Source organism: Hemicordylus capensis, chromosome 2 (assembly GCF_027244095.1).
Source record: "Hemicordylus capensis ecotype Gifberg chromosome 2, rHemCap1.1.pri, whole genome shotgun sequence".
Classification (NCBI taxonomy): domain Eukaryota; kingdom Metazoa; phylum Chordata; class Lepidosauria; order Squamata; family Cordylidae; genus Hemicordylus; species Hemicordylus capensis.
The window spans coordinates 395664536-395680368 of NC_069658.1; the positions used below are offsets into that span (position 1 = coordinate 395664536).

General features: G+C 46.4%; 1 protein-coding gene across 1 annotated transcript in view; it reads right to left on the bottom strand.

The window, feature by feature from the left end:
• Positions 1–13303, bottom strand: part of NHERF1 (NHERF family PDZ scaffold protein 1) — a 76092-nt gene extending 62789 nt beyond the window's left edge. Inside the window, exon 1 of the mRNA XM_053298975.1 lies at positions 12559–13303. Within this exon, the coding sequence (XP_053154950.1) occupies positions 12559–13038 (480 nt within the window). The 5' untranslated portion in view covers positions 13039–13303. The remainder of the gene's footprint in view (positions 1–12558) is intronic.
• Positions 13304–15833: the final 2530 nt, after the last annotated feature.

A 15833-nucleotide genomic window follows, 5' to 3' on the forward strand; every position in this document is an offset into this window, starting at 1 on the left:
TAACTTGAGGTAGACCTTTCACTTGGCTCTGCCACATAGCAAGAGCCAGCAGGAGCTAGAACTATTCCTAGGGAGAGGGAATGAAGCAAACTTTATTAATCTGATTTTGCTTACAAGAATTTTAACTCTTTTATGGTTAAGGCTGGAATTAACAGCAATTGGCGGCGGGGGGCGGGGAGGGCGGACTGTATCAGAGCAACAAGTTGGGAGGTTGCATGGCTTTAAGACAGAAGGGCACAATCCATTTGTGCGCAGGCAGAGTTCCTGCATGCGGAGACTGCAATAGAGCCCCCTTCTCAGGATGCATGGGGTTGATACATGAATCAGGAGATCTGAGCAGCTCTCTAGTCAGCCCTGCATTACACCGTAGTATTATTAGAGCTGAACGGACTTGCATCAACAATGAAGGAAGTAGGGATGTGCACAGAACCGGTCCGGAGACCCTTTATGGGCCTCCAAACCGGTTCCAAGAACCGGTGGTTCTGCCGGTCCGGCGTCGGGTGGGGGGGCTCCTTAAGGGCAGAGGAGGGTGCACTTACCCCTCCTGCCACTTTCCCCCCACCAGCATGCCGTTATTTCCCAAAATCCATGGGGCGGCAGCATACCTCTCTGCTGCCCCTTCCCCTGCTGTTGGCTGGAAATGAGGAAGTATAGTCTGCGTGTGCGCCCGCTGTCACGCGCGCCCGCCACACACGGCGCACGTCACACACTCAACATGTGTGCATGATGTGCGATGCAGGTGCACACAACAGCAGGCACACGCACAGACTATATTTCCTCATTTCCGGCCAACAACGGGAGAAGGGGCGGCAGGGAGGTACGTTGCCGCCCCATGGATTTCGGGAAATAACGGAGCGCAGGCAGGGGGAAAACGGCAGGAGGGGTAAGTGCACCCTCCCCTGACCTTAAGGAGCCACACACACCCTGGCGTCAGACCATAGCTGTCCAGTTCTGTGTACATCCCTAAAAGGAAGGGCTGGATTGGGAAGAGGGAGGCCCCTCGATCTTTGCAATGGCCCAGTGCATGGTAAATGCACACACTAGACAGGCTTGCTCAATTTAGCCCCCCCTCCATAGCCAGGGGTTATGTGAGTTGCAGGCCAACGTTGAGCAGCTGCAGACTAGAGAAAGCAGAGGGGGGAACAGAACACTGCCAAGCCTTCCAAACTTATGGTGAGCCTTCCACACTTAAGAGGTTGCGCCCAGAGTAGGGCAAATCATGCCCTCATTTTAAATTATCCTTCACCACCCAATTTCAAAAGCACACTTTGCATAGCTTTGAAATTCAAAGTGCCTAATTGAAATGTGCACAAGGTTTGGTTTCAGTTTTTGTTGTTGTTGTTGTTGTTGTTATTTCAGAGCAGCAAAAGTGCAAACCTAAAACACAAGAGGAAGTGTCCCAGCTGCAAGCCACTCTGTACTTGGAGGACAGGAACAGAGCAAGACCTCTAGGCTGCCTCCAGGCACCCAAGTCTTGAGTACTGTACTGCCATTTCAGATTTCCAGGAAGCACCTTTAACAGCCACTTGGCTGAAAACACAGTGCTTTGTCATTTGTATATTTAACATTTCACAAGTAACTCAGAACCCAAAACTAAGATTATTATACAAACAACAACAACTGGAATGCTGAATACTGGCTGGCTAAGAATAGGCCGAATGGCAACGGGGTGGGGCTAGAGGCATCTCTCGTGGTGGCCCATGGGGTAGAGGCCCCCAATGAAGTGCTCAGAATCCCAAATCCTACCAGCCTCCTCCCACCTTCATGGCCTCTTCCAGAAAGGAAGTGCAGCAGTGGAGGCACCTGCACAGAGCCTGGGAGAGAGCTCCTAGCCTCACCGAGCCCTCTCCTGCTTCCACTTTCACAGGTGCAGTACTATAAATATTAGAGACATATTTAAACACACCGTATTTACCCGAATAGAAGATGGCTCTGAATTCAAGATGACCCCCTTTAACATATACAGGTGAGACACAGGTTATACCTGTATTTACACTAAAGGAAGAGGATTGAATTTAAGCCAAACACTCCCCCGCCCCCCGCCCCACCAAAAGAACTTGGAGAAAACTTAATAAAGGATTTAGGTAAATACAGTAAATAAGTATCTTTAAGTGCCCTTGGGGGTGGGGGGGATCACTGTTAGGGAAAGAGCTAGTTAGCTATTGATAAGTGGTTTTCAATGTCTCCTTTGAGCAAGCCCTGCATAATTGCTGCTCCCTTGGCATCAACATCACAAAGGCACCCTCAAAGCTACAAAGTAGTAACTGCTTATCTCCAAAAGGCAGCTGTTCCCCTTAAGTCTCTGTGTGCCATCTCCAAGGGCAGAATGGCCCTCTTCTACTCCTCAGTGCAGGACAGAGTAGTGGGCAAGGTGAAATGAGTCCTAGGCACACTTAATCGGAAACAAATTCATTAGGACTTAATCCCAAATACGTGTGAATAGGATTGCAGCCTTAGCTAGCCTGTGAGCTGCCTCCTCTCTCGGCTTGCCCTGAATCCTGGTTGGAGACATTGTGCTCCCTTCCACAGGACCTCAAAGCAAGCAGAGAGGAGTCTGATATACAGTATGTGGCAATTGTGATGTGAAGGAGTTTGGATAAATTCATGGAGGGCAGGCCTATCAATGCAGGGGCGTAACTACAATCGGGCAAAGGGAGACAGTTGTCTGTGGGCCCACTGGCTTGGGGGCCTCCAGAGGCAAGTCACATGACTGACTCCCCCAGCCAGGCTTCCTTCAGTTGTATTCATCCTCTGAAATTGATGCGAGTGTTAAGACCTGGAGTTACCAGAACAGCATGTCTTTCTCTAGTACCACTGAATGACCTGCATCGTCCACAATTTACAAAACCTTAAAAAAAAAAAATTTAGGATGATGTTCTATTGTGGCGCATAGGTTTTATATTTATATAAATTTTACTCTGCTTTTTGTTACCACTATTCATTCCTCGGACTCCATCACGGCTTTTAGAAAGCTTGTAAAGACTTGGCTTTTTACCCAGGCTTTTACATAATCGTTTTTACTGCTGCTTCTGTGTGTTTTTATCTGTTGTATTGTTTTTATACTTTTTAGTTTGATGTTTTTATTGTCTTTTTATTGTATGTTTTAACTTTTGTAAACCGCCTTGGAGTTGTCTTTTAACGAAAGGCGGTATATAAATGCAAAAATAAATAAATAAAAATAAGTATTCAGCCTCATTTAAGATTTCTTTACTTCATGAGCTGAGCTTCAGTGGCGGGGGGGGGGCATTTTAAAAATTTTGTCTCTGGGCCCACTCCAACCTTGCTATGCCCCTGTATCAATGGCTTCTAGTCTGAGGGCTATAGGCCACCTCCAGCCTCAGAGGCACAGTGCCTCAATACCACTCGCAGGGGAGCAAAAGCAGGAGAGAGGCCACACCCTCAGCTCCTGCCTGTGGGCTCTCCAGAGGCATCTGGTGGGCCACTGTGTGACAGGATGCTGGACTAGATAGGCCAGGGGCCTGATCCAGCAGGGCTGTTCTTATGTTCTAGAACTGACTGCTTCCTCCATTAGGACTTTCATCTCTGGAGTATTCCACATCACTCCTGTAAGTAAAGTCACTTTCCTTCATATTTTGCAAAAAACACCCCCCCACCCCCAATCCAACCATTATCTACCCACACAGGGCAAAAACACAAAAGAAAATAAAGGTGATCTTCAGCCACTGTGATGGAAATGATTAACAGCAGGATCTTTAACTGTCCCTGTGAGAGAATTATATGCAAATACAGCCATGTATGTGGCTGCTTTGCAACATCACTATCATCTGAACTTGGCCCTTTGTTCAAAGCATATTACCAAAGGACTTCCACCCACCTCTTCCACAACAAAGATATCTGCACTAGAGCTATGTTGCAGTTCAGGGTCCATTTCCATCCCTCCACCCATTACTACTGAAAGGCATGGCAAGAGACAAAGACCTCATATTGTGTCCGATAAGGCACTTGCATCTTAAAGTAACCTCCAATTAACAATCTCCCTCAATAGTCTTATGGGAAGGCATCTTTCTAGCACATGAGGAAGCCTGCCAGTTATTCTTAGGCAAGATCAAGAGCAAAAAAGCATATGCAGGAAGTTCACCCAGCAGCTGGACAATTTCCCAAGTTCACTCTTCTCACAGAATCACAAGCGCCTTTCCTGTGTAAATGCACTTTCTGCACATGGCCCTGCTTAAAATATAGATGACCTCAAATTTTCAGTTAAGTGTTTGAGGACAGAGCCTGCTGAAGGGTAGAAGCTGAATCAAGATCTGTTCCAGGATTTCTGACAATGTAGGCAAAGCCTGGCTCTCAGCCTCTATAAGGAGCACACCGACACACCCTTGGGGTTCTCAGCCATCTGGGGGCAGTGGATGCTTGCCCTGCTCAGGGCATGGCTTGTAGTTCAGTGGTGGAGTATCTACTTTGCACAGGGGCGTAGCTAGGGGAGAGGGGGCCCATGTTCATCCCTCTCTCTGGCGGCCCCCCAGAGTGAGGTAGATAATGAAGTAAATAGGGAGGGATGGAACTGGAGGGCCCTCAGGAGCTGGGGGCCCGTGTTCTTTGAACCCTTTTGTTCAATTATAGCTACGCCCCTGACTTTGCATTCAGAAGGCCCTAGCTTCTGCCCCTGGCATTTCCAGGTAAGGCTAGAAAAGACTCCTGCCTGAAGCTTTCAAGAGCAGTGAGGTAGATTGTTTAATGGCCCCATTTGCATATGGCAACTTCCTGTGTTCCCCCACAAGACTGGCATGCAAGATAACCTTATTTCTTACCCTACAGATGGATAGGAGCTGGCAAAAAAGAGACTGGGGCAACGCTCCCTGCAATCCGAGTGCATACCTCAGTCAGCAACTTACCCCTCCCACTTGCTCAACAAGGAGGCCAAGCAAGACTTGTGTTCCCCAATGGCTGCACAAAACCCACCCCCACTTTTCCTGCCAATTCTAACAGAAGGTCAGGATGGCCAAAGGGAAGGAGCCATCCATGTACTAGGCTAAAGTCCAAAAAGGAGAACGATTAACCAAACTACCAGCACTCCAACAGAAGAGAGTAGGAGTGATGGCTCAGCAAAGACAGCAAAGTCCATTTGCTCTTTTCTGTCACTGCCCTCAAGAGTACCCTCCCAATATCTGTGCAGATGGCATCCAACACTGCTGGAACATGTCTTTAGAACACTACAAAAATCATCCAAGTCTGGATCCCCCTACTCTGCTTCTAGCATTAGCACATGGAAGGATAACTGCAAGCCACACTTCACAGCTTTGATCACAACATGCAAGGAATGGGATAAGCCCATGTTCTTCACTTGATCTGTTAGCCCAAAATAAATGTCATTCTTTGGGTGGTTATTGCAAACACACACACACACACACGGAAATTCTTCCTGCCTCTTATCTAGTGTTAGATGGCTTACATCCAAGACAACAGCAGACTAGATTCATCTTGATTTTATCACTGCTGATTAGTTGGGGCAAGTATCTGAGCAGTCCTAGGCTTCTTCAAGAATAAATCCCACTTTTCAATGGGACTTACTCAGATAAAGAGTGCACAGGATAGCACTGTTACATGTAACAATGGATATGTAAGTATCCAGCAGTTATCACCCAAGGATTTCAAAGGCAGCTTTTACATGCAAGCAGGGCATCAGACAATGGCTCAAACTCCCAGAAGGGGATCCTCCAAACACGTTTTGGGTAAGTATCCTACAAAGGTTTTTCACTGGGTTATTTAGCAGAGATTCAACAAGAAGTTCAAAGCTATTAAAGAACACAGCATTAAAGTACATTCCTTCTTCCTCTTAATGTTTATGGGAACGTTTTGATTGATTAAGTGTCATCAAGTCTGTGTCAACTCTTAGGGACCACATAGATAGATTCTCTCCAGGATGAGGTCTTCAACCCGGCCTTTAAATACTCTCAGTGGTGCATTCATTGCTGTCGTAATCGAGTCCATCAAATGTTTTAGATCTTGTATTAATCCAAATGTGTTCTTTTTTAACAGAATGTTCTTACAACTGCCAGTAAGTCACCACTCCATTCTTTAGCCTCACTATTCTCCAAGGCCCTTTTAAATACAATGGGATAAAATTGCTTACCTGTCAGGTAGCCCACATGGCTGGCTACCTATTTAAATCAGGCCTTCAGCTGCAACACAATGCAAGGAGCACTCTGGCAGGTGTGTTCCTAATGCTACTGAAGGCCCCAATTCCAACAAAGCTGGCCAACTGAGAGACCACATGGGTAAACAGTTTCAGCCGACCTCATACCTTTTCTCATGCTATCATCATCCAAACTGTATGACAAAGAATGAGTTGAGTGAACTAGATTACCCATTTGCATTAAAAGAGGATGTTGTGAACATTGTTCTTCCCCACGTCAGCATTGACAAATGTTTTGTCTTGCAAAGAGAGCCCTTGAATTCAAACATTCAGCTAACCCAACTGCTCAAGGTGGTTTCGGTTGAAGAGAAACTCTCAGACAGACTCCTTTTTCCAAGTGTGCTTTGTAAAGTACCCAGGTTTCAAAAAGCCAATCAGGTATTTCCTCCCCACACAAGCTTCTGTACCAAGCTGCACAACACAGTATTTGCAGGACGACAAAGATAATAATTCTACTTTTTGAAATTAAAGGGTAGAAACTAAGCCCAAGGTATAATTCTCAAAGGTTTTTTTCCAGCTCTCTTGTAAAAGTAGCCAAGTTTGATTAAGACAGCTTTGTCTGCAAACAGTAGTAGCATTGCCAACATATGCAACCTCCATAACAAGTTATTGGCCAGCATCCCATTCCTTCAGCATATGTAGATGAGAAGGCGATTCACAGCATAATCTTATACATGTTTATTCAGAAATAAGTAGGGATGTCCTTTGCCCTGAATGCAAGCAGCTAATGGAAGCTGCCGGTTGAGTCTTCCAGGAATGCTCTTTAGGTTATGGAATGTGTTGCCACTGGGTTTGTGAAAAGCTTTGATGGCATTAAGATGGAGTCACTAAGTTCATGGGGGAAAGATCTAACACTGGCTGTTAGTCCAGATAGCTATGTGGAACCTCCATGTTCAGGGGCAGTATGCTGCTGAATGCCACTTACTGGGGCAAAGGACAGCAACAAAGGAGGGCTCCTGCCTTCAAGGCCTGCTTGTGAGCTTCTGAAAGACATCTGGTTATGCACTGTGGAATGCTAGATTTGACAGGTTTTCAGTCTGATTCAGCAAGATTAATCTTATACTTCCACCATGTTCAATGGCATTTACTCTCAGGTAAGTATGCACAACACCCCTAGTTAGTTAATAATATATATTTTTGTGGCTAGTGTATGCCAGCAGTATTCAGTGCAGTTCTTAAGTTTGAGTACAAAGATGGCCCATACTGCTGCATTGCTAAGGTAGTTCCAGTGTCAAAATGCCCCAGGCAGTTCCAATGCTGGACAGTGCAAATTAGTAACCAGTCTAGATTCTCAGTTCCATATGCATTTCTGTCTAACCAGTGGCTTCAGGATGCTTAAGAGTTCATTAAATTTTCAACATCGTGATTCATGCTTCTGTTTTGAGCTATTTGCACCAAGCTCAGTTTATACCCCCATGAAAAAGGGAATGATATTCTGCAGTTACCCTTTTGCCAACTTTACTTGAACAACTTTAATGAATTGTCTCCGGTTACTCCTTACAGGTTGGCATCCAGTTACCAAGAGGTAAACGCAGCAATTACTTCTTGGCATTGCAACTAGTGGGTAAAATGCAACCTGATGCAGCCTGTGCGATCTCATCGAGACACAAAAAGTTACTGATCACGTACATTTGTGTTTACACACTACTAGCACAGTAGCTGTATAAACATCACTAAAACGCAGTGCTGATACAAATGTCACACTTATAGGATGCCTTTCTGAGCATTTTCTCAAGTTAGACTGAAGTAACAAGCAGCTTGAGAAACAGGCCAGACAACCTTACCTTCTATGTTAGTTTCAAGCTTCCTGGAACAATTTCCTAAAAATGAAACTTGACACAAAGCACAGACTACTGGGTGTTGTGCACCTAGGATTCTATACTTTGCATGAAAATCCATGTTTAAGAAATTACTCAAGGATGCGTGAAACACATGAGTGGAATTCTCTCAAAAGGCAGGCACAGGAGGCATGACTAAGGCAAACATGGGCTCCCCATCCTCATGCAAACCAAGGTTGGGGGAGGAATTCATTTCCCCCCACCCCAGCAAAGAAAGGGTGCTCAGCCACTCATCCACCAATTCTCCCCTGCCAATGTTCCCCAAGCAGTTTTACACTTTCTCCCCTGGTCCACCACGCTTTGGCTGGATTGGAATAAGTCCAGCCAAGGCAAAATAGCCAATGCAGGGCAGTTTCTGTAGGAGAGAATCAGCCAGGAAGGAGTAAGCACCTTCGGACAAATGCCATTTCTTCTCCCTATATTTGTGTTGCAAGTCCCCAGCATTTGCAGAGGTAAAATAATTCCACCCTCAGAATCACTCAAAGAGCAGAAGTCTAGGACAAACAAAACGAAGTATTAGAGGACCTCATAACACAATACTGTATGTACTGGTTATCCAAGACTAGGGTTTTTCCAAGTTTTGTGATATTAGAAATCAGGTGGTCATCTTAAATTCAGAGTCCTGTCCTTTTTTAGTAAGTATAACCTGCTTCTTAAGGAGGTGGTCTTAAATTCAGAGTCATCTTCGATTCAGGTAAATACAGTATTCTAGCAGCCACTAGCATGGCTTGTTCCACTAATTTGGAGGCGAGGCTATTAGGGCCACTGCTGTCACTAATCAAACGAACCCCTAAGTGACATAAAACCCACAAAAACTAAAGTGAGAACTCATTAAGCACCCAGGTGACTCCCCTTCCTTTGCTTTAAATTTAGGCAAGGTGCCCTCACAAATTAAGAGATTTTCTCACTTTTCTAAGCAAAGGAAAAGGTGTGAGAAGGCAGGGGTAACTGTTCAAACTGACTGAGGAAACCAGCAACAATCCTGGGTTTAAGTGACAGAATGATCAATTTAGAGCCAACACTCAAAGAAACATTCTAGCTGTAATGGAAACTACAGCCAGGAAGGTCATGCCATCTTCTCCCTTGAAGGCATACAAGGTGCTAGACAAGCCCCTTTCAAAGATACAGAAAGCAAACGGCATCCTTCCACAGGGCAAGCTTGGATGCCCCTGGATTATTTGAACCACTATGGGGGAAAAACAAGCCTGGCATCTTAGCAAGAGCCTCAGGAAGTGTGGACTGTATGATGCCCCTACCCTCTCTAGGCTAAGTGACCCATTTCGGTTAGAGAGAAGCATGCTCTATCTATTAAGCATGTGAGGACATTACTTCAAGAGAGGTTAATCTAGTTTTGTGCAGAGACCCATTTTAGGTCTCTCTTATGTGGAACCTTGAAGTGGTTTGCACTTCATCCTCCCACATGCTTTCTATAATCATATGCACAGTGGTTTCAAACGTTTCTACACAAATGACTTCCCTATTTTACAGAAATGCAGCTGCTGCAAGTCAAGACCTAATGATTTATAAGCAGTGTGTACATTGCATATATATCTTGGCTCCAGGCGGCCAGCCTTCTAGCCAACCTGTCCATTTCCAGAACACGGCAGATACAGCCCCAGAGTTCATTGTAGAAAGGTGGCCATGTAGACAATACTGAGCTAGATGGTCTGACTCAGTGTATGGCAGCTTCCTATGTTTCATGTGAAAGCTCACCTCCAGAGTGGCAACTTTTCAGTAAGCAACAAAATGCTTCTCAATTTCCATTGAGCTTCACATGGAATCACGAATAAGGCAGGACTAGCCACAGGAAACCGCCGCCAACACAAAGGCTGAGCCCTGAAATCTATAAGGGAATTCTCACTGACTGCACTGCAGTGTTTTTGCTGATTTCATCAGTGATCCTAATTTGATTGCTTCAAAAACCTGTCTAAATGTGTTTAATGTTGCTTAAGAAGCCTTACTATGTTTCTAGCAGATCCTGTTGATCTTGTAAGCAAGCCAATAGGTTTGGTACATACTAAAAGAGGCAGGATATACATTCTTAAGTACTCCAGAGCATGTACAAATTCCTGCCCCTCACCACTGAGCAACTGAAGTTGGTCCTCTCTGCACACTCTTACAGTTAAGGTGCAGTGTTTCCACCTAGGGCAGATGGCAGGGCACAGAGAGCGGCCAGAGCCACAAGATCTGCCCCCTTTTTCTTTTTGAGAACAGTACTAGCTGAAGAAGTTGCCAAATGCGACTAAAAGCTTAATTTGTACACACACAATGTACCACAGATTTAAGAACACGGATATATTGGCTAAAGTAGGAAGCCCAGCAGGGTATAGGTTGAAAAGGGAGCCATATTTCAGATATTCTAGGTGTAAAAGCGTCTCTAATCGAACCGCAAGTCCTGTGAAGGCTTCCCAACGCATTACTCTGAAATTATTTTATCAGTGTCCTAATTATTGTCCCCAATTAGAAGAGCTCTTGATTATTTCTTCAGCTCTTACTAGTGTTTTATCTATTGCAAGCTCAAAGTTGGACACCTAAGGGCTTTATTCTTTTTATTTCCTGACAGAAACAAATGAGATACTTCTATTATTGTTCCCATTTTACACATTGAAGCTAGAAGATAACAACTTGGCCTAAAGCCACACAATGAGCCCATGGCAGAAGACAGACCTGGCTTTGGATCTGGGAGACCTGTCTTCATTTCTTAAGCCACTGGACCATATTCGTTGGCTATTACTATGGATGAGACACAAAATATAAAGCAAAAAGCTCCAGAGATGCCTTGAGCTGCAATCCTCAGGGGCCTCTCCAGTTGTCTCAGTAAGTTCAGCTCCCATGAAGATATGGACCATAGGGATGTAATCTAAAAAAAATACATGAAGGGGCACTGATGAGTTACCCCTCCTTGCTTCACAGTTTCTATTGCTTACTAGAGCTCAAAGCAGTGCTTGGTTCTCCAACAAAATTTGAGACCATTTAATTCAATGATCAGATTTAACAGAAAATTTTAACACATATTATAAAGAGATGTCTAATGCCAATGGCATAGAGTACCATTTGATTGGGCTTTTTCTTTCTTTCACATTGTTATGCCATCCTACCCTGCAGGTTCAGGGTGGCTTGTAAGCGGTTGCGTCTACTAAAATGTCTCTGTGTTGTAATTTTATACAGCATTTTAGAAGGTTATATCAAATTCCTTCTTTAGAGTTATTGGCCAAGGGGGGAGAAAACAGAAGCATGTACGATATTGGGCAGCAGATAAAGAATAAATATATGGCAACATCAAAGTATTCCTAGCAGGATTTTGCAAAACAAGTTTCACCTGAAGTCAAGGATTTGGTCTATTGCAAAGCACTGCATGCATTCACTGTTAAACTATTAGAAAGTATGCCAGGGTGGGAGTATTGTTGCTATGAATGCATTCTTTACCTGCTGCACTAATGGAAATGTCACAAATTGTCTTAACTGTATACCAGAAAGCTAAGTTGATCAAAGAGGGAAAACACAAAAATTCTTGAAAGGTTCTTTCTGCTTCGACGATCTAATGCTGGAAAAGAACAAGGAGAAACTTGACAATCCACACACACACCCTTCCCATGCTTGGTATTGCCTCTTAAAAGGACACCTTGATCTTGTCTTACTAGATTACAGGGCAGAGCACCCAGTTTCTTTCTCACGAGATACCAGCATCTTTCTGACCAAAGCCCCTAGCAAGGGACTGATTGCCACTCTGGCGGGGCGGCCCAGTTTTGATCCTGCTATCTGCTAGCTTCAGTTTCTCTCTGCAAGCTGAGACTCGGCGGCACTCCCCATTCATGTGGGTGCCAGCGGGGCTTGCATTCAGCTCACACACAGCGGAAGCGACCCGGCTTTCAAGAAGAGGTCACGTTTCATAATGGGAGAGAGACCGGGCGGGGGGAGCGGGACGCGCGGGGAGGGGCGTGCGCAGAGTCTGATTATTCAGCAGCACCGAAAGTAAAATTTAACTGCAGCGCCCCAGAGAAACGGCAATACTTGCTCAGAAGATAAGAGCGGGGGAGGATGCCCCCCATTCAAGATAAAATATCCATAAAGAAACATCTGAGTGCGGAGCAAGTATCTACTGTCGCAAGTTACATCTGCATGTAATGTCAGCACTTCTTGGCGCTATGCAAGAAGCTCCCCACAAGGCTTTCCTCCTTTGCTGTTGAGCCCCAGATCTTCCTCCTCAAATCTAGCTCTATAGCGGGGGGGGGGGGGCACCCAATTTAGATCTCGGTTAGAGTGGTCCCTTCCCCCTCTCCGGCAGCGAGGGAGAAAATTTGAGCTGGCGTGGATTTCCCCACCACTGCATTATTGGGAAATGCCGGGGATTAGAGTATGTGCGACGAGCCAAAGTTCAACCGGTCAAGCTTTTTGCCTAGTACGAGGATGCACTGGTAGAGCGGTTGTTGAATTTTTATCTGCCATGCCGTTGTGCGAAGCACACAGCCTCCACCCTCTGCCTATTCTCTCCCCTTCCCTCCCCGGCATCCCTGGGGGCTCTCTCGATCCCTTTCTTTTCTCGGGAGTGACCTAGATTTTTACCCGCTGGGCAGCAGCGTGGCTCTTTTCCTCCCCATCGACTTTCTTCGCCTCTGGTTCCTCCGAGGCAGCCTTCCGCGTCTCCAGCTCGGCGGTCGTCTTCTCCTCCTCCGCCGCCGCCGCCGGCTTCTGCTCGGGCAGCCCACGGACCAACTCTTCGCGGCACTCGAGGCCCAGCTTCTGCAGCCGCTCGTCGGTCTCGGCGTCGACCACCAGCAAGCGGACCAAGCCCGCCGAGCCTCGGATGCGGTTCACTACTTGCTGATGGCTCTCTTTCTCCACATTCTCCCCGTTCACCTCCACCAGCCGGTCCCCTGCGCGCAGCCCGGACTTCTCAGCCGGCGAATCGGGCTCCACTAGGCGGATGAACTGGCTCACCTTGCCTTTCTCCCCGTGCAGGTGGAAGCCGTAGCCGTTCGGCCCCTTCTCCGGGCAGCACAGCCGGGGCAAGAGTTGCGGCTCGCTCCCTCCCCCGTTCTCCATGTTCCTCCTTGCACCGATCAAGCGCCCCAGAAGGCTCGACGGCACTCAAGGAGCTCCGAGTTACTCAGAGGACGGAAAGTCCCGGACGGGCAGTCGCAGGGGACGGGGCCTGGAGAGCTCCGCTGCGACGCTCTGGAGCAGCAGGTGTTTCGCAGGGAGGGCCCGGAGCAATGCGAGAGCAACAGGATGTGGGTTACTAATGCAACAGGTTGCCACTACTCCTCCTATCACTGCTTTGCTCAATGAGCGTTCCAGAATCTATCATCAACCTTTTATCAAGGGGGCGGGCACAATCACCGAAGGATATCGTTGGACCAATGACATTCGTGAGAGATAGGCATTGAGAGGCTCTGGGACTCGCCCCTCGGAGCCATAGCAAGGAGTTAACCGCGCCCCCTTCTTCATCATTGGTTGTCTCGTCTTGAGCGTCCGAAGAAAGGTTTGTTGTTGGGTTCGGGTTTTCTGTTTTGTTGTTGTTTGTTTTTTGGTGAAGGAAACCGAAATGTTACGAAGGGGCAAAAATGAAACTTTTATAGAATCGGGCGCTTCCCTCTAGAGAAGGTTATGGGGGCTGAAGACGGAAAGACAGGGGTGATGTCAATAATCAGAACTTCAAATACAGTATCGATGAACGTGGGTTTTTCTTGTGTAGGATACAGTCTTTGGTGCTGGAGAAGACTTTTGAGGATACCATGGACAGCCAGAAAAACAAACAAATGGATCATAGAATAAATCAATCCAGAATTTTCACTCGAGGCACAAATGACCAGGCACAAACTATCATACTTCGGTTTGGACACATTATGCGAAGACCCAGCTCCCTTGAGAAGCCCATAATGCTGGGGAAAGTTGAAGGAAAGAGGAGAAGAGGATGACCAGCAGCAAGGTGGGTGGACTCGATTTTGACAGCAATGAATGCACCACTGAGAGACCTTAAAGGCCAAGTTGAAGACAGATCATCCTGGAGAGAATCTATCTATGTGGTCGCTAAGAGTCAACAATGACTTGATAGCACTTAATCAATCAATCAATCAATCCAGTCAGGAGACAGAGGCACCTACTACACCAGAGAGGAAAGGAGTGTGTTTCCTCATCCAGAGATTAATTAATAGGCGGGGTCATATTGGATCCTGCTGCGTACACACACACGCCCATTTTTAATAACTGTAAACATGATGGCCCAGTATTCTGTTGCATTTTGATAACAGGTTTCTGCTCAGTCTTGGGCTAGTTGAGTGGCCTTGAGCCTGAACCAGGAGGAGGAGGAGGTCCAATACCAGTTCTAATTTATGTGTGTATATGTATGTGTGTGTGAACATAAGAACAGCCCTGCTGGATCAGGCCCAAGGCCCATCTAGTCCAGCATCCTGTTTTGCACAGTGGCCCACCAGATGCCGCTGGAAGCCACAGACAGGAGTTGAGGGCATGCCCTCTCTCCTGCCATTACTCCCCTGCAACTGGTATTCATAGGCACCCTGCCCTTGAGGCTGGAGGTGGCCCACAGCCCTCTGACTAGTAGCCATTGATAGACCTTCCTCCATGAAGTCATCCAAACCCCTCTTAAAGCCATCCAGGTTGTTGGCTGTCACCACATCCTGTGGCAGAGAGTTCCACAAGTGGATCACATGTTGTGTGAAAAAGTACTTCCGTTTGTTGGTCCTAGACCTCTTGGCAATCAATTTCATGGAGTGACCCCTGGTTCTAGTGTTGTGTGAGAGGGGAAAGAATCTCTCTCTCTCCACTTTCTCCACACCACGCATGACCTTATAGACCTCTATCATGTCTCCCCGCAGTCATCTTTTTTCTAAACTAAAAAGCCCCAGGTGTTGTAGTCTTGCCTCATAAGAAAGGTGCTCTAGGCCCCTGATCATCTTGGTTGCCCTCTTCTGTACCTTCTCCAGTTCAACAATGTCCTTTTTAAGATGTGGTGACCAGAATTGTACGCAGTACTCCAAGTGTGGTCGCACCATAGTTTTGCATAAGGGCATTATAATGTTAGCCGTTTTATTTTCAGTCCCCTTTCTAATGATCCCTAGCATGGAATTGGCCTTTTTCACAGCTGCCACACATTGAGTCGACACCCTCAACAAGCTATCCACCACAACCCCAAGATCCCTCTCCCGGTCCGTCACCGACAGCTCGGATCCCATCAGCATATACTTGAAGTTGGGGTTTTTCGTCCCAATGTACATCACTTTACATTTGCTAACATTGAACTGCATTTGCCATTTTGTCGCCCACTCCCCCAGTTTGGAGAGATCCTTTTGGAGCTGCTCACAATCCATTTTGGATTTCACTACCCGGAAGAGTGTGTGTATACACATAACCCTAGGTAGTGTACACAACTATTAAAACAGTTTCACAGGATTAAAAAGTTAAAAGAATTTCATAAAATAAAAACAAACAGTTAATTTCAGTTAAAAGCCTGAGAGAACAGGTGTGTCTTGTGGATCTTCCTAAAAGCAAACAGAGATGAATGTCCTCATATTTTGACAAGGACCATATTCCAAAGTTCTGGAGCAGTCACACAGAGGGGCTATTCTCACGATTAACAAAACTCGGGCTTGGAGAGCCTAGCCCGATTTTTGTTAATTGTCAGAACCACCGAGCTCGGCTGTGAGCCCGGTGGTTCTGGAGCGGGTAACCCGCTCTGGAACCCCTGGTAAAAAGCAGGTTTGCGGAGCAAGTGCTCTGCAAACCTGCTTTTTACAGTCATGAGTAGCCGTGGCGCGCCTTCAAGCTGTGCCTGCTCATGAGTAGACCCCCGGCTGGGAGGCAAAAAGCCGGCTCCGGGG